We start from the raw sequence: 21,497 nt of genomic DNA on the forward strand, positions 1-21,497 counted from the left end.
TGAAAAATCTCTATACCTTCTTCTCAATTTCTCTGTGAATCTAAAACTGCTCAAAGGAAATCTTAATTTTTTAAAATGATCATAAATTGTCTTTAGACTAGAAGCAACAATTGTTTCTATACAGTTAAAGGGCCATTTTATTAAAAAAAGATGTATTTATTTGACTTGAAATGCAGTTATAGAGAGCCAAGGAGAGACAGAGAGAGAGATCTTCCATCCTTCGGTTTACTCTCCAAATGGTCGTGATGGTCAGGACTGGGCCAAGCTGAAGCCAGGATCCAGAAACTCCATCCAGGTCTCCCTCATGGATGGCAGGAGCCCAAATACTTGGCCATCTTCCACTGCTTCCCCAGGCACATTAGCAGGGAGTTGGACCAAAAGTGGAGCAGCCAGAATGCACACCAGTGCTTATGACATGCTGTCATCGCAGGGGGCAACTTAACCTGCTGCACCACAACGCCAGTCCTACAAGTCCACTTTGATTTGTTGTCATCTAGCACTCATTCTCTCTATAAACAAAATGGCTGAGTCTATAGTTTTTTCAGTAGTCCTCAGACCTCTAACACTAGAAGAGTACTCTGAGAAAATGTAGACCAACCTCTTCACACAAGAGCCAGCCACTGACAATCTAAGGATTCTGAGAAACACATTTTGACATATTCCCAAATATACAAAAAATAAACATTGACTATAAGACATCAACTAACTGGCAAATAACTTGCCCAAGTTCTCACATCAGTAAGTGGCAGAACATAAAATTTCATTTATTTATGTATTTGAGATACAAAGACAGAACTCTCATCTGCTGGTTCATTCCTCCACATACCCACAACAGGTAGAGCTGGGCTGGGGCCACAGCCAGGAGCCAGGAGCCAGGAGCCAGAAGCCAAGAGCCAGGAACTCAATCCAGGTGTCTCATGTGGGTGGCAGGAACACTGCTTTCTCCAGGGTCCACATTACCAGGAAGCTGGAGTCAGGAGCCAGAGGCAGGTATCAGACCTGGAAACTTTAATGCAGGTGTCCTAACTACTGACAACTGCCAGGCCAAGGACCTGTCCCAGAATAGAAATTTAGAACCAGGTTTGTCTTAGCTCAAATTCAAGCTTTTCCCACAATAATATACCACCTTCCTCACTTCACTACTGATATGTTTATGGTTAAATATCATCTTTGGAGGGTGGGGTCTGCGTTGTGGCATAGTGGGTGAAGCTACTGTCTACAATGCCGGCATCCCGTATGGCACAGATTCAAGTCCAGGCTGCTCCACTTCTGATCCAGCTCCCTGCTAATGTGTCTAGGATAGAAGATGACCCAAGTGTTTGGGCCCCTACACCCATGTGGCACACCTGGATGAAGCTCCCGGCTCTTGGCTTTAGCCTGGCCCAGCCCTGGCTATTGCAGCCATTTGGGGAGTGAACCAGCAGATGGAAGATTTCTCTCTCTGCCTGTCCTTCTCTGTAGCTCTGCCTTTCAAATAAATAAATCTTCTTTAAAAAATTATCTTTGGAATCTAATCTTGACTCTTACATTATCCTTTTTATAAAAAAAGATTTATTTATTTATTTAAGAGGCAGAGTTATAGAGAGGAAGAGACAGACAGAGGTCTTCCATCTGCTGGCTCACTCCCCAAACGGCTGCGATGGCTGGAGCTGTGCCAATCTGAAGCCAGGAGCCAGGAGCTTCTTCCGGGTCTCCCGTGTGGGTGTACGGGCCCAAGCACTTGGGCCTTCTTCCACTGTCCTCCCAGACTGTAAGCAGAGAGCTGGATTGTTAAAGGAGCAGCTGGGACTCAAACCAGCACCCGTATGGGATGCCAGCACTGCAGGCGGCAGCTTAACCTACTACACCACAGCATCAGCCCCCTTGCGTTAGCCTTTATAACCAATGTTGGAAAACTATAGAAACACAGTAGAAGCTTTCATGGGCAACATGGAGCGAATTTCCCCCCTTACTTACTTCTCTCTGGGCCTTCAATGCAACACCTTTCTGAACCATTTCTTCCTCCCAGCCCACACACCTTTACCCTTGCGGCTCTAATATCGTGGTTCTAATTATTCCTGAAAAATGATGAAGCTCGAATTCTTTCACTACAACTTGTTTCCCTTGCTGCCCTCCATTGACATCCCTCCCCTAAAAGCCTGTACCATTACATCCCTGGCTCAAAGCTCAGGATCTCGTCATCTGCATGGATGTGGATGTGGAGGACTGTCCTTGGGTGCTGCTCCTCTCAACATGGAGCCCTGTAACCACGAAAACAAGTCCTATGTCCGCTCACCCCCTACTCAATATCTGAGAAAGAATAATTGTGGCAGAACTCCCCTTCAAAAAGAGGAGAAATGGTGATAAACAATCATCGCTGGTCCGTGACAATAAAATCACGGTGAGTAACCAAGCAAAAGGTGGCCTCTGCAATGTCCTAAAAACCCACTGTCTCCACAGGCACTCGTTCCACATGCTGCAAACTGCTTACCTACCAGCTAAGACTGAACTCAGAAAGCCACTGTTGTAAGAGGACAGTATCAAACACTCTTAGGGATTTTAAGAGGTAAGCATGTACTTTTATCACATCCCTAAATCACACATCAGCAGAAGCTAAAGACAGTGCACCTAAGCGGACAGAATAGTAGAGAATTAAACTTAACTTCATGGAATACTTGAGCTTTAGTCATTTTGCTTATAAATTAGTAAAACCAGGCTACAGGAGATACTAGCTCTTCACTGAGACTTAACTGTACACTTTCAGGGTGAGCGGCTTGACTAGCAGGAGTGGGCACACCTGGCCCGAGGGCTGCACTAGACCCCATGAAATCACTGGTCTGGCCCTGCCAAGGCCAATGCAGGCAGGACTCCAAATTCAATAAAGCTATAGCAAGCTAATTTTTTAAGTTGATAATTTTTTAAAGCTTTATTTATTTATTTGAAAGGCAGAGTTACAGAGAGCCAGAGGCAGAGAGAGACAGAGACAGAGAGAAAGAGAGAGAGAGGTCTTCCATCTGCCAGTTTACTCCCCAACTGGCCACAATGGCTGGAGATGTGCCCATCTGAAGCCAAGAAGCCAGGAGCTTCATCCGGGTCTCCCACCCGGAACGGATACAGGGGTCCAAGGACTTAGGCCATCTTCTACTGCTTTCCCAGGCCATAGCAGAGAACTGGATCAGAAGTGGAGCAGCTGGGATTTGAACCGGTGCCCATATGGAATGCTGGCACTGCAGGCAGTAGCTTTACCTGCTATGCTACAGCACGGGCCCCAAGTTGATAATTTTGCATGGCCTGCAACGTTATAAATATCCAGATGGCCCTTGACAGAAAAAAAGATTCCCCACCCCTACTAGAGGTTAAAACATCCCTTTGGGTACCTCCATCCCATACTGGAGTGCCTGGGTTCAAGCCCTGCCTCTGCTTTTGGCACCAACTTCCTGCTAATGTTCACCCTGCAAAGTAATAGGTGATGGCTTACGTGGCTGGGTCCTTGCCATGCACATAGGAGACCTGGATTAAATTCCTGATTCCCAGATTTGGCCTGGCCTAGCCCAGCCACTATGGACATTTGGGGAGTGAACCAACAGATGGGAGCACATTCTGTCTCTCTGTCAAATAAAAATGAACGAATAATAAAAGTATAGTTTCCAGGGGCCCAGCACTGTGGCACAGTGGGTTAAAGCCCTGGCCTGAAGCGCCAGCATCCCATATGGGCACTGGTTCTAGTCCCGGCTGCTCCTCTTCCAATCCTGCTCTCTACTATGGCCTGGGATAGCAGCAGAAGGGCCAAGTCCTTGGGCCCCTGCACCCACATGGGAGACCTGGAAGAAGCTCCTGGCTTTTGCCTTCGGACCACAGCAGCTCCTGCCGTTGCGGCTATCTGGGGAGTGAACCAGCGGATGGAAGACCACTTTCTCTGTATCTGTCTCTGTAACTCTTTCAAATAAATAAAATAAATCTTAAAAAAAAAGCATAGTTTCCAAAAGCAACAACTTCATATTCTGCTAGTTATGCCTCTTACATTACAAAAAAGCAACTAAGTAGAACTTAATTTTCTTTGTTTTTAAAGATTTTATTTATTTATTTATTTATTTAGACAGGCAGAGTGGATAGTGAGAGAGACAGAGAGAAAGGTCTTCCTTTTTGCCATTGGTTCACCCTCCAATGGCCGCTGCGGCCGGCGCATCTCGCTGATCTGAAGCCAGGAGCCAGGTGCCTCTCCTGGTCTCCCATACGGGTGCAGGGCCCAAAAACTTGGGCCATTCTCCACTGCCTTCCCGGGCCATAGCAGAGAGCTGGCCTGGAAGAGGGGCAACTGGGATAGAATCCGGCACCCCAACCAGGACCAGAACCCGGTGTGCCGGTGCCACAAGGCGGAGGATTAGCCTGTTAAGCTACAGCGCCGGCCAAAGATTTATTTTAAAGGCAGAGCTCCAGAGAGAGGAGAGAGAAATCTTCCATCTGCTGGTTCACTCCCCAAATGTCAGCAAGAACAGGGCTGGCCCAGGCCAAAGCCTGGAGCCTGGAACTCCATCCTGGTCTCCTACATGGGTGGCAAGGGTCCAAGCACCTGGGCCATCCTCTGCTGCTTTCCATACTAGCAGGGAATTGGGTCAGAGGCAGAACAGCTGGCATCCAAACCAGCACTGACATGAGATGCTGGCCTTGCAAGTAGTGACTTAACCCTCTGAGCTACAATGCTGGCACCAAACTTAATCTCCTAAGAGCTCTAATAGTCGAGACCACTTTGATAACATTATTTATTCAAAATTGCTGAGCCATACCTAATTTTCTTTAGGTTGACATTTCAGTCACATTGGTAGTCTTTAAAAAAAAAAAGCCAATTAATTTATTCAATTTCCACCACCTGCATTCTGTTCCCTTGTCATACTTTAAATTGGAAGCTCTTAACACTTCAGTTTCATTTCTTTTAGTACCTACTTAAACATTTATAGGCTTAACTGAACAAATAAAAACATGGCAAAGCAATTCTGAAGCTGTTCTGATCACTCCCTTTTCAGCTGCTAGCTAGATCCTCGTTCCCAAATAGGGGCAGTGGTGCCCACCCAGGGGATCTTTGGCAACATCTGGAGCCATTTTTTGTTGACATGCCTGGGGTTTTGACAGGCATCCAGCAGGCAGAAACCAGAGACGCTGTAAATAATCATAGTGTACAGAAAAGCCCTGTACAACAAAGAATTATCTAGTCCAAATGTCAATTTTGTCACTTTTAAGAAAATCTGTCTAGATGGGATCCCATTATTTTCTGTATAGTGGATATAATACAATAAAACATACTTGAAATACCAATCTCAAAACTCCACCAGAATCTAATTACTTATAGCCACTTGACAAACAGGTAGGCACTGTGGAGACGGAGAGAAAGAAACATATTCATCATCCTTAGTAGTTGTCCAGTGGGGAAGACTCTTTGAAAAACTAGAAAAGTCACAGCTGTCTGTTATCTGCTCCTGGGAAGAGCCTAGCTGATAGTGATGGGTCAAACACTATCTGAAAGCTATGCAGTTCATCTATGTATCTGGTAGATACATAGAAGCCCAGGAATTAAGCTGGATGATGAAGGCTATCTACTTGGATCATATTATCCTAAGTCCTTGGAGAAATGCCTTACTTATGCTTCCTGTTAAAATTATACTCCCTGCTTTCACTGAAGAACACTGGTAAGAAATAGTCATATAAAACCCTTTACCAACTTCCCATAGATCACATACATATAACACTTAGTGCCAGCTTTGTGAAGCATGCAGTTTTCTTAAAGAAATTAAAGTTGGAGTATTTCTTCCTCTCTGATGACAATTTTATAGCTGTTTTCTTCACTCTAAAGGTGCCAAATCACCTATAGAGCCAAATGCGAGGTTCCACTCCATCATCTATGTAGGCCCTTACAGCCTGAACATGTGTCTATTTCCCCATTCCCAGTTCGGCTGATCTCAACTGGAATTTTAATATTTCCCTGTTCTCTTAATTATCATCATTTTGCAATATTGGCTCTTGCTGTTAAGTTTCAAGATCAATGTATAAAATGTGGTCAAGTATGAATAAAATACAAGGTGAGGACGAATGACAAAATGATTCTAATAGTACTGCGAGAGGGATACACTGGCTGCTCTAAGAGCTTGAACAGGCTCATTAATGAGGGCAGTAGGGTCATAGTAAGCTTCTGAAGGAGCTCATCAATGAGCTAAACACGGAAAGACACACTGGGTGTGGATTAAAGAAGATATGAGGGTGAGGAAATGTTCTGGGAAAGAAATAACAGCAAATGATAAAGCACAGGGGTGAGAGCGAGCCTGGTGCACGCAGGGAACTGCAAGCAGTTTGCTTCTGCCAGGAGAGAGGGTGTTTGGGGAGTGGCCAGAGAGATGAGCCCCACAAATGATGACTCCTGTCAGTTTCCACAGAGAGCAGCCATCTTTAATTAGTAACACAGTCCTTAAAACAGATTCGGAAAGACCCCCAATCCCAACCTCACCCTATTCCCAACATTAAGCTTTGTAACACCATCATTAAAACATGGGGTCAATCACCAAGGGTATGAAAGGAATAAGTCAACGGTCTTTGGACTAAAATCTAAGACTCCTGATTCCTAGATTTCCCATTCTCCTCTGCCTCTGATACGATCTGACCTGCAAGCAGCTCTGACGACAGAGATAAGGAACTCTGAGAGCTGTCTGTCTCGTTCAGGAAAAGTGGCAAGGATCTGTCAGGACTTCAGATCTCCAATCGTTGCAATCACAGTTTCTAATACAGACATAAAGCTGTTCAGCATCTCAGTCCTTGCCTCACTCTGTTTCACGGAGACCTGCATTTCCGAGGTCTCGGGCTCCAAGAGCAGTTCTGTTAGGAAGAGACAGCCAGTGTCATCCTGAGCGCTGAGGTAGGCTTTCCAGGGCTGGGCCCCAGCCCTGCTCATGGCGATGGTCTGGATGTTTACTACTTGTAGAGCCATCTGGAGGGTGTCAGGATGGACTGCTCCCTGCCAAGGCAGCACTTGCTGATGAGCAACTTGGAGGCTCAGCCAGGTTTTCTCAAAATACTCAGCAGTTAGCTGGCGGTCGGGGACAAGCATGAGGGCTCCAGCATCAGGGAGATCTTGTCCCCTCTCCTTGTCCTCTTCAGGAATCAGGGGTCCTGGAAGAGTCGGAAAGCTTGTGTGAGAGATGTTCTTCATCTATAATGAGAGCTACATTTTTAAATCTACATTCTCAAAGATTCAAAATGTGAATCTGTCTTTGGAGAAATGGCTTAAATAACCAAGGATGAACTTCCTTCTTGTTTATAAAGGCTTCAAATTCAGGTAACACTCTGATATTTAGCTAGGGAACTCCACTTTCTACCAGTCATTGAGATAGATAAAGACTTAGCATGATAGAGATAAGGTCAAGGGCCACTTTTACCTGATGTGGCAAATGACGCAGTGTTGGGAAGCTCTGGGCCACAACGCTCTGGCCCCTGGCATTTAGAGATCACTGCCCAGCGGGCTTTGCCATACACTGGCACCAGCGTGTTGAAGTCTGCGGCCCAGCTGTTCACAGGTCTTTCTGCCTGATCCTCCAGAAGACGAAGAGAAGGGTCAGACTTCGGGCTGCACAGGATCCGCTTAGCCTCATCAACGCCAGCCAAGAGGAGGCGATAACAGAAGAGACCACGGTCTCGCACAGCCATATCCTTTTCTTCCTCTGAGGTAAGACAACAGACTAAGTTAACTAAAAACAAAAACACTCTCCTTTGGCCCTTGTGCCAATCATAAAGGGAGGAAAAAAATGAAAAAAGGGAAGAAAAGTCTAGAAAGCATGAACATTATTTTTCTCAGGTCTAAGATATGACTCACAGAACAACAAAAAAAGGTGAGAACTTTATGAGGCATCATGGCAAGTACTATTTTCTTTTGAAAAACCTACCTATGCAGTAATGTAGCAAACGCCCCAGCATGTCCTGGCACTCAGCAGGGCGGGAGAGGAAGAGGCGCAGTAGTGCTGTGAGGAGCTCCATCTTCACAGCTGGGCACGTCTCTGACTTCACATTCTCCACAAAGTCCTCTAACACATAAGGAGCATTGGGGATTCTTTCCCCATGGACTCCAAGTAGCCAAATAAGAGCCTGCTTGCCCTAGGGAACGAGGGAGTAAGAACAGGAGCTCAGTATGTGGCTATCCAAACACAGGAGACAGTAGAGAATTACAGGTTTGCTTTCCCCCTAATGCCAGAAGAGCTATAATCTTTAATTTACTTCAACTTGTATTGTATTGATCGCTACACTCTACAGCAAACAGGAATGAAATTCTAACGCAAAAGAGGAAACTCAAAACTTTTATAACCTACTTGATTAAGCAATAACCAGGCTTCTTTTTGCTTTAGGGCCTCTGACCCAATTTGGGGTTTAGTGTTTCAGCAGAAGCTCCTAAAAGAACTTCTCAATTTTTTTTGAAAGGTTATTAATCTACAGTGCACATGAGAGTCTTCTGTGGAGACTTTTTTTTTTAGGATTTATTTTATTGATTTGAAAGGCAAAGTTACAGAAAGAGTAAGAGACAGAAAAATCTTCCATCTGCTGGTTCACTCCCCAAATGGCCACAATGACCAGGGCTAGGCCAGGATGAAGCCAGGAGCTGGGAGCCAGCAGTTAGAAGCTTCCTCTAGTCTCCCACATGAGTGCAGGGGCCCAAGCACTTGGGCCATCTTCTGCTGCTTTCCCAGGCATTTTAACAGGGAGCTGGATTGGAAGCACAGCTTCCAGGCCTCAAACTGGAACCCTTGTGCAATGTGGATCATGTAGGCAGCAGCTTAACCCATTATACCACAAAGCCAGCCCCAAAGCGTCTTAAAAAATCTCTCTGGGGGAAGGCATGTGGTGTGCTGTTTATGATGAATGCATTCCATATTGGGGTTGCTGGATTCCAGTCTTGACTCTGCTCTTTTTCTTTTTTTAAAAACAAAAACAAAAAACCACTTATTTATTTATTTGAAAGTCAGAGTTAGAGGGAAAGCAAGATCTTCATCTGCTTGTTCACTCCCAAGATGGCCACAATGGCCAGAGCTAAGCCAGGCTGAAGTCAGAGGCCAGGAGCTTCATCTGAGTCTCCCATGTGGATGCAGGGGTCCAAACACTTGTACCATCTTCTGCTTTTTTCCCAGGCCACTAGCAGAGAGCTGTATCAGAAGTGAAGCAGCCAGAACATGAACTGACACCCATATGGGATGCAGCATGGTGGGTGGTGGCTACAGGCTACACTAGATGCTGGCTCTGTTTTTAAAAAAACTTCATTTTACATTTTATTGATAATGCTACACAGTAAAAATTTTATATTAATTACCAAGTCCCTTATAAATATTTCAAGTTCTTTCTCATATTCACGTTTCATACTGCAAAGTTATGCCATAAACTAAATTTTTGAAGACAATTAAAAGATAAAATATATTACAAGATACCATAAATCATGATGAAATACTGAGATGGCTTGGCTTATAACTCTGACTTTTAAACATCCTAATTATAATAAAATGGACATCTTGAACAAGAAGTTGGTAATTCTACAGAATCCTTTTGGGGGAAGATTTAATTTTCATATAATTAATGGTCACACTATCATACCTGAAGCCCTGTGTTCTTAAAAAGGTCATTCGGAGTCCATAAATGCAAGCAGAACATTACAGAACACTCTTGGATGCACACACATTTTTTAAAAAATGTAAGGTATTCAGTTAGCCTTAGAATATTCCTTGAAGTCAAAGTTTTTGAGGTTTCCAAATACTATCGCTTTACATCTTCACAGCCTGGGTCTGATCTTGAAGTCTACACCTTCCTGCGAGCCTTCTCCTTTTATGGCATCACTAGCACAAATATGCCATGGTTTATTTTTTATGTTCTCTAAACACAGCAACTGAGACACTTTCACAGATGTCACTGCATCTCTAAGATCCATTTGGTTTGTAAAGAGTAAGACTGGAATTCGATGATGTTTAATATTTGCATGATTCGGAAGAGTAATCAAGTTCTTCTTTGGCCACAACCATTCTTAACGTATCACTACTGTCAATGACAAAGATAATGGCTTGTCCTTCTTTATACCAGTGTTCTCAGAGATTTTTGTATCTTCCTTGAGCTTACATGTCAAACACTGTAAAAGATAAACTGGACGATTTGAATTTCCCTACGCTGAATCCTATCATTGGAACTGTATCTTGAGATTGAGCACCTGAAGGTTGAAGTTTGTTGATGATTGTTGTTTTGCCACTATTATCCAGACCGAGGCACAAAACATGAACCTCCTTCTTCAGGCCAAGCAAGCCTGAAAGTCTGTCTAGCAGCCCATAATGTGATTCAAATATGACAAACCACCAGGTCTTTGAGGTCAGCTTGGCCGGCCTGGGAGCTAGTGCGGAACAGAATGGACACAGTCACTTGTATCCGTCTCTGGAAAGGGAATCTGGTGCGGGGGCTCCCTCAACCTTTGTCACTATGCCTCTACAAAAGATCACCAGTCCTGACTAATACCACCTCTACAAGCTGCAACAACTGGCATCCCCCCCCCCCCCCAACCTCAGGCAGGGCATCAGTGGCTGGTCAGTGGCGTTTCCTTGGCAACAAAAGCTTCTTCTGGTCCCGAAGCTTCACCTCTTTAGGAGTATTAGCAGTGTTCTGGCAGCTGGAGCTGAAAAGCTCCAGCGTAAAAGGCCAGATGCACGCTGAGCAACTATTAAAGAGGGGCGGGAGGCGAGCAAAGGCTAGGAGAGCCGGGCAAGCTGCCAGTTTCTTGTGAGGCACCTTGCCGTCTTCAGCTTTTTTCTTATCCCAGCTTCCTGCTAATGTGCACCCTGGAAAGCAGTAGGTAATGGTCCAAGTGCCTGGGTCCTTGCCACCCTCACGGGAAGCCAGGATGGAGTTCCTGGTTTCAGCCTGGCCCAGCCCCAGCTGTTGTGGACATCTGGGGAGTGAAACAGCAGATGAAGTTCTCTGTTTCTGTGTTTCTCTCACTCTGTTGTTCTTCTACTCCACCCCTCACCTCTTATTTTCAAATAGATAATTTTTTAAAAGCTCTCTATATCCATCTGCTGCAATATTTATATCTCTAAACCTATGGTGAAGCCAAATCTTTGTAAAACTTTTACAGATGATTCTGGTTCTGATTCTAGCCAAAAACGTCATGGTCTCAATCTCTAGTTAGAAATTGTTCAAGAAAACAATGGTTGGGGCCAGCGTAGTGACACAGCAGACTAAGCCGCTACCTGTAACACTGGCATCCCACATGAGTGGTTTGAGTCCTGGCTGCTCCACTTCCGATCCAGATCTCTGCTAATGCACCTGGAAAAGCAGTGGAAGATGGCCCAAGTGCTTGGGTCCCTGCCACCCACATGGGAGACCTGGATGGAGTTCTAGGTTCCCAGCTTCAGCCTGGCCTAGCCTCAGCCATGGCAGCTACTTGGGGAGTGAATCAGCAGATAGAAGATCTGTTTTTCTGTTTTTCCCTCCCTCTCTAACTCTGCCTTTCAAATAAAAATATTTTGAAAGAGAAAATAATGGTATAAAGAATTGTAATAATAGCCGGCGCCGCGGCTCACTAGGCTAATCCTCCGCCTTGCGGCGCCGGCACACCGGGTTCTAATCCCGGTCGGGGCACCGATCCTGTCCCGGTTGCCCCTCTTCCAGGCCAGCTCTCTGCTGTGGCCAGGGAGTGCAGTGGATGATGGCCCAAGTTCTTGGGCCCTGCACCCCATGGAAGACCAGGAGAAGCACCTGGCTCCTGCCATCGGATCGGCGCAGTGCGCCGGCCGCAGCGCACCTACCGCGGCGGCCATTGGAGGGTGAACCAACGGCAAAAAGGAAGACCTTTCTGTCTTCCTCTACTGTCCACTCTGCCTGTCAAAAATTAAAAAAAAAAAAAAAAGAATTGTAATAATAATATTAATCCTCTGTTCATAATTTATATGCCATCCACATCCAAGAGAGAATGTGAGTTGGCAGTCAGTTCTGAGAGTTTTCCACTTCCGACAGAAGAATTGGATTCCATCGTGGAGGGCCGAGTCCCATGCATTCCCCCTCTACCTAGAAGTCCAAGTGAGTAGCAGTCTACCTCACTGTCTTGAATGTGCTCTTCACAGCCAGGCAGGGCCCGACACACAGCTTCGGTACACTGAGGACACAACCAAACCAGGTCTCGGAAAGTCTGCACCACCACTGCAACTCGGCCCAGGGCAGAAGAGCACAGGATTAGAACCTCCACGCAGGCAGGAATCACAAGAGTCATGCATTCAGACTTGATGTCTGATGATCTGTGGCATGGGTTTTGCAGGGTAGGCAGTGAGCATCTGAGAAATGTATGACATGGGCAATAATATCTGGAATGGATGTTGTCATTAGATTGAGATGAGGACAGATGAACTAATGTGTGGGAAAGCACTTCATGAAATGTACGGCTATATGCGAACTGTAGGACAGTGTTGCTGTAAAGAGATACTTTGAAGACAGTATTAATGGAGCCACCAGGACTGGGACTCTGGGGAGACAAGTGAGGTGTCTAAGGTGCAAAGTCCAAGACACGCACGACTGCACCTGCACGGGGGCCTCCCTACCAAACACCTTCTTTCACTGGCATCCTACGCACTTTGCTTGTCTCACCATAGTTCCCGCCCTGGAAGCCACTGCCTATTGTATAATGTCACAGAGCAAAAAGAGGGGTAAAGATGGGGAAAATTATACGATCCTTCATCTATAGAATAGCCTTGTAGACCAAGGCACCCTGAAGATTCTCTACTCTACTAGCTCTATAGGTCATACACTTCTCTGACAACAACACAAGATGATGCAAGGAAAACCCTTCTATTAATAGTCATTCAACAACAAATATCTTTTCAGCAACTATAATCGGCCAGTTGACAACCCCCTGCTCCCGCCAAAAAAAACTCTAGAAAGATAGCTATTACCTGTGGTAATGTGCTCTTGTCGCAGCTCCAACAGTTCTGTAAGAATCTGTACACACTGATCTGTGTAAGTCCTGGCAATGTTACCTACCAGAGGAGGAAAAACAGAAAATCACTAAGCCAAATACTAGCACCTTTCTCTAAGATCATTTTCCACCAAAGACAAAGAGGACCAGAGATATCTTTTTTAAAAAATTACCCCTTACAGGCCGGTGCCGTGGCTTAACAGGCTAATCCTCCGCCTTGCGGCGCCGGCACACCGGGTTCTAGTCCCGGTTGGGGCACCGGATTCTATCCCGGTTGCCCCTCTTCCAGGCCAGCTCTCTGCTATGGCCCGGGAAGGCAGTGGAGGATGGCCCAAGTCCTTGGGCCCTGCACTCGCATGGGAGACCAGGAGAAGCACCTGGCTCCAAGCTTCGGATCAGCGAGATGCGCCGGCCGCAGCGGCCATTGGAAGGTGAACCAACGGCAAAAAGGAAGACCTTTCTCTCTGTCTCTCTCTCTCACTATCCACTCTGCCTGTCAAAAAAAAAAAAAATTTACCCCTTACTTGATGAACTAAGAGGAATCTAGGGGGCTCGCACTGTGGCATAGTGAGTAAAGCAGCCGTCTGCAGTGCCGGCATCCCATATGGGTGCTGGTTTGAGTCGTAGCTGCTCCACTTCCAATCCAGCCCTCTGCTATGGCCTGGAAAAGCAGTGGAAGATGGTCCAAGTTCTTGGCCTCCTGCATCCATGTGGGAGACCCGGAAGAAGCTCCTGGCTTCTGGCTTTGGATTAGCCCAGCTCCAGCCATTGCAGCCACTTTGGGGAGTTAATCAGAGGATGGAAGACTTTTCTCTCTCTCTGCCTCTGCCTTTCTGTAACTCTGCCTTTCAAATAAATAAATAAAAATCTTTTAAAAAAAAAAAAAGAGGAATCTAAGTTTGGTATAAAACAAACTTTAAAATTAATTCTGTTGGGGGCCGGCGCCGCAGCTCAATAGGCTAATCATCCGCCTTGCAGCGCCGGCACACCGGGTTCTAGTCCCGGTCGGGGGGCACTGATCCTGTCCCAGTTGCCCCTCTTCCAGGCCAGCTCTCTGCTGTGGCCAGGGAGTGCAGTGGAGGATGGCCCAGGTCCTTGGGCCCTGCACCCCATGGGAGACCAGGAGAAGCACCTGGCTCCTGCCATCGGATCAGCGCGGTGCGCCGGCCGCAGTGCGCCTACCGCGGCGGCCACTGGAGGGTGAACCAACGGCAAAAAGGAAGACCTTTCTCTCTGTCTCTCTCTCTCACTGTCCACTCTGCCTGTCAAAAATGTTGGGATCCAGCATTGTGGCACAGTGGATTAACCTGCCACCTGCCACATCAGCATTCCATATGGGGGCTGGCTGAGTCTTGGCTGCTCTGCTTCTGATCCAGCTCCCTGGTAATGTGCCTTGAAAGCAGCAGATGATGGCCTAAGTGCTTAGGCTCCTGCATCCATGTAGGAGACTGGGAAGAAGTACCTGGCTCCTGGCTTTGGCTCAGCCCAGATCCTGGCCATTGTGGCCATTTGGGGAAAGAACCAGTGGATGGAAGATCTATGGTTTTCACTCCCTCTCTCTGTAACTCAGCCTCTCAAATAAATAAATCTTTTTTAAAAATTGTTGTTAAAAGCAGAAAATGGGAAGTTCATGGCAAGAGAAGTTTACATGTTGAAGATGGTCCCATGAACAAACGTACAGTAGCAAAGGTATTTGTACACGGCAGTCAGGTCTGAGGCAGCCCCTTGTCCCAGCAAGGACAATTCCATTCTTCCACAGGAATACGCCTGCTGCTGGGACCACTGCCGCAGTCTCCTGACTCTAAGGGTTTCCGCTCTCTTCTGTGTTCGCTCTTCTCTGCCCCTAAAAAGCAGCATACTATACCCCAAGTGTAAGTGTTCTTCCTCCTCCTCCACTTGAAGACCATCAAAACTTAGCTCCCCAGTCGCTTTCATTTTTTGAACCTCTCTAGTCTTTTAAACTCCAATCAGAGTAGTAGTATGAAGAAGTCTCTCATAGACTTAGGAAGTATTCTATTGGCTGTACTCAACACAATACATAGTAAAAGCTCAATAATCGGTGAATTGGCATTGGTCTTTGAGTCAGGAAAGCCAGGTTCCGGTCCAAGTTCAGGGATATATGGCAATTTATTAACATTTCTTTGTGCCTGATTTTAGCTTTAAAATGAAGCTAAAGGGTTGGCGTTGTGGCCTAGCAGGTAAAGCAGCCACCTGCGATGCCAGCATCCTGTATAGGCACTGGTTCATGACCCAGATGCTCCGCATCCGAGCTAGCTCCCTGCTGATGGCCTGAGTGCCTGGGCCCCTGACACCCACGTGGGAGACCCGGAAGAAGCTCCTGGCTCCTAGCTTCTGCCTGGCCCAGCCCTGGTATTGTGGCCATTTGGGGAGTGAATCAGCAGACAGAAGATCCTCTTTCTCTATCTCTCACTCTCCATAACTCTTTCAAAATAAATAAATAAATCTTTAAAAAATAAAATAACTAAAACTAATAACATTTGTTCACTTTTCCCATTTTTCTTGTGGGAAAATGATATACAGGAAAAAATTTTAGATGGAAGACAACAAAAGACAATGTGAATTTTAGTAATATACTCTATATCCTGGAAGGTAATGACAACACCCATCTTGACCAAAAACCAAAAATCAAAATCTGCCTTCCACCTTTGCGGTAATCACTGACTCCCTTCTTTGGTGCATGGTACTTTGTCTCTGAGACAAAGTTTGTTCCCTTTTGCTCACTATGGCTCCTCTGACCCCTGCTTTCTAGATGGCTGGGCTGAGGTCTCAAGAGAGAAAAGTAGGGGCTGGTGCTGTGGCGTAGCAGGTAAAGCCACCACCTGCAGTGCCAGCATCCCATATGGGTGCCGGTTTGGGTCCCAGTTGCTCCACTTCTGATCCAGCTCTCTGCTGTGGCCTGGCAAAGCAGTAGAAGATGGCCCAAGTCCTTGGACCCCTGCACCCACGTGGAAGACCCGGAAGAAGCTCCTGGCTTCAGATTGTCGCAGCTCCGGCTGTTGCAGCCATCTGGGGAGTGAACCTCTCTCTCTCTCACTCTGTCTCTGCCTCTCTGTAACTCTTTCAAATAAATAAATCTTAAAGAGAGAGGGAGAGAGACAAGGAGAGAGAAAGAGAAAAGTAGTAGACACCCACCTATAGCGAAGATGGCAGCCTGGGCAAAGTCAGCAGACACATCCGTGCAGTACCCTCGCAGTTCCTCCAGCACCTGCCGCACGTTCTCGTCGTTCACCAGCTCGCACAGCACCTCCACTTTCTGCAGCTTAATGTAGTGGGGCTCCGAATAGGAGCAAAAGAACTTTTTGTACTGGCTGCTAAAGTGACCTGGCAGGCTATGCAGGATCTGGCGCACATGACACAGGGCAGCGAAACAGAGCTCACGGCTCTCGGAAGAACAGGCAGCCAGCAAAGGTCCCTTGACTCGCACAAGCACATCGGTCTGGACGTGAGGGAACTTTTTTGCCAGGATCAGAAAGAGTTTGGTGGCCCCCATCACCACGCCTGCACTGCCGCTCTTGAGAAAGCTGTCCAACAGGTTGAGGATGTCAAACAGCTCCTCCTCACTGCGGGGCTGGTAGCGCAGCAGAAAGTGCAGCACTTCAGCTTGGCCCCACTGGTCCAGTTTTGACATTCTGTCCAAAAAACAAAACGAAAGTACTACTTTAGCAACAAAATTAGGCCAATCTCGATGCTACTGTCATCTTAGCTGCTCATCATTACAAGGGGAGAATTTTTTAAAATAAGGCTTGCCATAATTGAATCATTCCTTTAAAAAAAATGCTGATGTTTATTCCCTACAAAAGATGTCTACCAGTGCTTGTCCTTGGCTGGCTCATCATTTCTTTAAAAAATGCTTATTTATTTTCAAATACTTGCAAAACAGGAGAGAGAAAGGGGGAGAGGGAGAGATAGAGATCAATCTTCCATTTACTGGTTCACTCCCTAAATGACCACAATAGCCAGTGCTGAGCCAGGTTGAGGTCAGGCACCCACAAGGATGGCAGGAGCCCAAGCACTTGAGCCATCATTTGCAGTTTTGCTAGTTGCATTAGCAGGAAGCTGGATTGGAAACAGAGTAGTCAGAACTTAAACTGGCATTCCTATATGGGATACGGGTATCCCAAGGGGTGGCTTAACCTACTGTATCCTAACGCCTGCCCCTGAATCATTCTTTTTATGTACTAAAGTTCACACAAAATAGGCTTTAAATTCCAAGATGAGTTGAAAACACAAATGCCCACTCATCTAAGGCCAAAGACATGATCAGTATATACTGAATTGTCTTCATTTTAAGACACTGTAAATGGCTTAGTTTGGGGGACATGACTGTGGAGAAGGCTACAACTGTCATCTTGATATTAACATGAGAAACTGAGGCAAATGTAAACTCTCAGTGAAACAGGAGGAAGCTAAAAATTGTTAACTTTATTTTCTAATGTACAGAAATTGTTCAAGGCTTGTCCTTAATTTAATACATCAATGAGGTCCCATTGGGATGCGGATCTCATTAGAAAAAGAGCACTGAGGGGGCCAGCACTGTGGCATAACAGGTAAAGTCACTGCCTACAGTGCTAGTATCCCAAACAGGTACCGGTTTGAGTCCCAGCTGCTCCACTTCCAATCCAGCTCCCTGCTCATGAACCTGGGAAAGCAGCAGAAGATGGCCCAAGGACTTGGGCCCTGCACCCATGTGGGAGACCCGAAAGAAGCTCCTAGCTCCTGGCTTCAGATAGACCCAGTTCCAGCCATTTCAGCCATTTGGGGAATGAACCAGCAGATGGACGATCTCTTTCTCTCTAGCTCTGCCTTTCAAATAAATACATCTTAAAAAAAGTGCCCCCCCCCCCCCCACTTCTCTGGTTGATGCTGTGGCATAGTGGGTAAAGCCACCGCCTGCAGTGCCAGCATCCCATATTGGCACCTGTTTGAGACCTGACTACTCCACCTCCGATGCAGCTCTCTGCTGTGGCCTGGGAAAGTAGCAGAATATGGCCCAAGTCCTTGGGCCCCTGCACCCATGTGGGAGACCCAGAAGAAGCTTGGCTTCAGATCAGCTCATTGCCAGCCATTGCAGCCATCTGGGAAGTGAACCTGTGGATGGAAGACCTCGCTCTCTCTCTCTCCTTCTGCCTCTGTCTCTCTCTAGCTCTGCCTTTCAAATAAATAAATAAATCTTAAAAAAAAAAAAGCAAACCGATTTAAGAGATGGTGGGCGATGGGCTTATTGATGACCACTCCTCCTTCCTGTTTCAGAATTTCCTCTAGGGATCTCAGGCAGTTCACAACCACAATTGGATCCTGGTCACGCAGCAAACTGTATAACTCATTTACCAGGGCACCATCTATTAAAAAAAAGAACAAAGATCTCAGACATGGAAGGAACATGTTAACAGCTCCTCACAATCACAGCGAACTTCTCTGCTATAAAAATGACAAAGGCAAACAAACAACAACCAAAAAAACCTCCAGATGGTTCTAAGTAGCTAATGCAAATGATCTTATTTGGCCCCCAAAGAAAGCAAGAAAGCACTTTTCTGGTCTCAGAAAATACCAAGCACTACATCCTACCTTAAAAAGATATATACAAAGCAGAGCCACGTTAACTTTTACCAAACATATACCGTGTTTTAAAATGTCATATATACAATGGAGCACAAATAAATATTGATTACAATGGATTATACTGAACTTACCCACTTCAGAGTCTCCGTGAAGATTGTGCATCTTGGCACAGCCAAGGACTGCTACCCTCCTGACATACGAAGCCTTATCTCGTAGACCATTGAGAATGGGCTGTTGGATATATTCCTGCACACCAGGCATCCTAACAAATACATTCTGGAGTCAGCCAGATCCTGAAATGCTAGTTTTGACAAAATTAAGCTCCTGTTAACAAAAAGTTTAGTAGATGTCTGAATGTGCATCTATCAGATAATGTAGAAATAGAGAAAGCCTCTACCAAACTTAAAAGGCTATCACTTGACTCTTCATTTGAAATGATATTGCACAGACAGGAAAAAAAGTCAAACACATGATTATTTAGAAATCTTTAACCAAACTAAGGGCTATTTTACAGAGAATGAGAATGGAAAACTCCTGTTAGTAAAACTGTGTGATATAGTTCATGAAGCCAAACTAATGGTTGGAAATCTGAGCTCAGTCAGAGTATAGCAGTGTTTTCCCCAAATTTAAGGAGCTCGAATCAACTTCCTTAAAAATCTGCCTCATGACCTCTTTTTTCTTCTTTTGATTTCTCAGAGACAGAGAGACAACAGAGACAGAGCTCCTGTCCACTGGTTTACTTCCCAAAGGCCAGCGACAGCCAGGGCTAGATGGGGCCAAAGCTGGAAGTCAGGAACTTGATGCAGATCTTCCATGTGGGTGACAGGGCCGCATACTTGAGCCATTACCTGGTGCCTCCCAGAAACTGCATTAGCAAGGAGCTGGAATTGGGAACCGAAGCCAGGACTCAAACCCAGGTACTCTTGCATGAGATACAGACATCTTAGCCGGCATCAAAACCACCAGGCCAAATGCTCCTGCCCTTGTGACTCACTGAATTCATTAGCTACAGAGGGCCAGGTAGAGACGAGGGTGCTCACCTGAGGCTACACATGCTCCGTAGTGCCAACCCTCGCACCATCGGGTTAGGGTCTGAGCAGTCTTTGCACAGTGTGTTGATGGCCAGGAGCGCCAGATCTGGTTTCAGGGGGGCATATGTGCACATGTACAGATAAACCAATTTCTTCTGAATAATATCTACAGTGGCACTGGCCTTCACCATTTCCATGAAAACACCAGACACGTCCAAGCCCTGTGTCATGTGCCTGAAACCAAGAGAACATGGCAGGAGGAAGCGAACTGCAAAATCCCCAACATACAACAGAGACTGTTTTCCTTATACATTCTCCAACTAGTGTATGATCTCTTGGAAAGCGCACAGGTCTACACACAATGCCTCACACCACGGGCCTGTAATAAACATTGTTCTATTCATTCAGCAAACTTACTAAATGCCTAGTCCATCCCAGTAAAATTCAGCTCTTACATTCCAGGAAAATACTCTAGGGACATACTCTTGGGGGGGAAAAAAAGCATGATCTCAGGCCTCCAGAAACCCAAAGCCTATTAAGGAGGGAGACAAGAATACACTAATTATAGGACCATAGCTAAGCTATTTAAACAAAAGTAACCTACAAGGTTCAGAGGGGACCCAGAGGTCCAACCCAGACAGGAAGTCAGAAAATGTTTCTCACAGAGGAAGTAATACTTCGACTGAATGAGCAGGAGTTCGTGGCAGATGTGAGAGAGGTAATGCTACACCGTGGGAGAGAATGATGCATTCTTTTGGAGTAGCTGAATCAGCAGGGTGGTCCCTAGGTGCCACAGTAAGCTTGGACCTCATTCTGTAGATTACAGATTCTTGCGTTCCATCCCACTCTACTGAAATCAGAATCCATTGTTAGACAGGATGAAAAATACATATATTTTTAAAAAGGCATCCGAGGGGCCTTTTGTGCATAGTAAATTCTGTGAACCACAGCTGTAGGCAAGAATTATGTGTTCAGATTTGTTACAGTGGAAACATTCTGACTTAAATGGGGCAAGGTGACCTACTAGTTAGCTATTGCGATTGGCTTCGGTAATGAAGGCCTGAACCAGAACACCACCAGTGCCAATAAGAGAGACGCGGAGAGGCTGGATGTTTAGAACTGTGAAATCATCCCAGCTGACATGAGAAGTGAAGGCTCAGGTGCCAAGGTTGACTCATGCAGTCGGCCGCCTGGCGTCCCTCATCGACACAGACACAAGCGGAAGAGCAGGTTCGGGGCGGAGGGAAGGACCTTGGTGCTCTTTCGGGCAAACCTTTGATGAACTATCCTGGTGGAAATGCCAGGCAGGCAGTGGCACAAGGGCATCTGAAGCAACAAAAGGAGGTCTGTGTAGCCCAGATCCGGAAGTCGGCGGCTCAGTGTACCTGTTACAGCCTGAGCCCGGGGCTCTCCCACCAGCACAGGAGCAAGCCCACACGGCACAGCCGCCGCGGGTGACGGCGTGCACTCCTTCCCAGGGGCGGGGGGCTGCCGGGGGCTGGGGGGCAGTGGGCGGTACCTAATCACTCGCTGGATGACGTTCCGGTAGCGCAGCCTATCAGCCTGAATGTGAGGGTTACACAGAGCCTTCTTCAGCTCCTTCACCACGTCCTCCGAGCCTAAGTACGGCATCCTCGCCAACAGCCTCGGGCCACTTCCCACCGCGCCCCGGCAAAGCGTGGACGCCTTCAGGTCCTGATGCGGGGGCCTGAACGAAGGAAACGTAGGTCAGGGAGAAGACACCCCCCACACACACACACCCCGGAGCCGGAACCCGAGTCCAGGGAGCCTCGCACCCTGGGGAGCTCCCTCCCTCCGCCCCGGGCCCTTCAGACCTCACCCCGCACCTGCAGGCCGATCGCTCCGCCTACAAATCACTCCCGCTACCTCTAGGCCCCGCGTCCTATTTGCAACCCCGCCGCGGACAACCCCGCCCTCTCCAG

At 46.6% G+C, this 21,497-nt stretch overlaps 1 protein-coding gene and 1 pseudogene across 3 annotated transcripts; both read right to left on the reverse strand.

The window, feature by feature from the left end:
* Positions 1 to 1,694: 1,694 nt before the first annotated feature.
* Positions 1,695 to 21,489, reverse strand: AP4B1 (adaptor related protein complex 4 subunit beta 1). 3 transcript variants are annotated; one of them, XM_062191999.1, is made up of 11 exons: positions 21,402 to 21,489; positions 21,074 to 21,262; positions 19,564 to 19,788; positions 18,655 to 18,785; positions 18,156 to 18,303; positions 16,097 to 16,593; positions 12,921 to 13,004; positions 12,071 to 12,174; positions 7,902 to 8,109; positions 7,398 to 7,679; positions 1,697 to 7,131 (listed from the first exon to the last, which is right to left on the reverse strand). In XM_062191999.1, exons 2-11 carry the CDS (start codon positions 21,184 to 21,186, stop codon positions 6,704 to 6,706), a joined length of 2,220 nt encoding a protein of 739 aa, XP_062047983.1. In that variant the 5' UTR covers positions 21,187 to 21,262; positions 21,402 to 21,489; the 3' UTR covers positions 1,697 to 6,703. The 3 variants fall into 3 exon arrangements, with proteins under 3 accessions (XP_062047985.1, XP_062047983.1, XP_062047984.1); XM_062192000.1 differs by having other exon boundaries at positions 21,395 to 21,446; XM_062192001.1 differs by lacking the exons at positions 21,074 to 21,262; positions 21,402 to 21,489 and having other exon boundaries at positions 1,695 to 7,131; positions 18,655 to 18,824; positions 19,564 to 19,652.
* Positions 8,117 to 10,397, reverse strand: LOC133760506 (ADP-ribosylation factor-like protein 6; annotated as a pseudogene).
* Positions 21,490 to 21,497: the final 8 nt, after the last annotated feature.

Source organism: Lepus europaeus, chromosome 5, assembly GCF_033115175.1.
Source record: "Lepus europaeus isolate LE1 chromosome 5, mLepTim1.pri, whole genome shotgun sequence".
In the NCBI taxonomy this organism is placed as follows: domain Eukaryota; kingdom Metazoa; phylum Chordata; class Mammalia; order Lagomorpha; family Leporidae; genus Lepus; species Lepus europaeus.

What these genes read in the sequence shown, in the direction of transcription:
- AP4B1 (XM_062191999.1), bottom strand. Translation starts at nt 21,186, where the DNA reads ATGCCGTACTTAGGCTCGGAGGACGTGGTGAAGGAGCTGAAGAAGGCT. An exon ending in AGCACATTCAAGACAGTGAG is followed by an intron (nt 8,110 to 12,070) that starts GTAGACTGCTAC and finishes CTCGTTCCCTAG; the next exon opens with GGCAAGCAGGCTCTTATTTG. An exon ending in TGCGTCATTTGCCACATCAG is followed by an intron (nt 7,132 to 7,397) that starts GTAAAAGTGGCC and finishes CGACTCTTCCAG; the next exon opens with GACCCCTGATTCCTGAAGAG.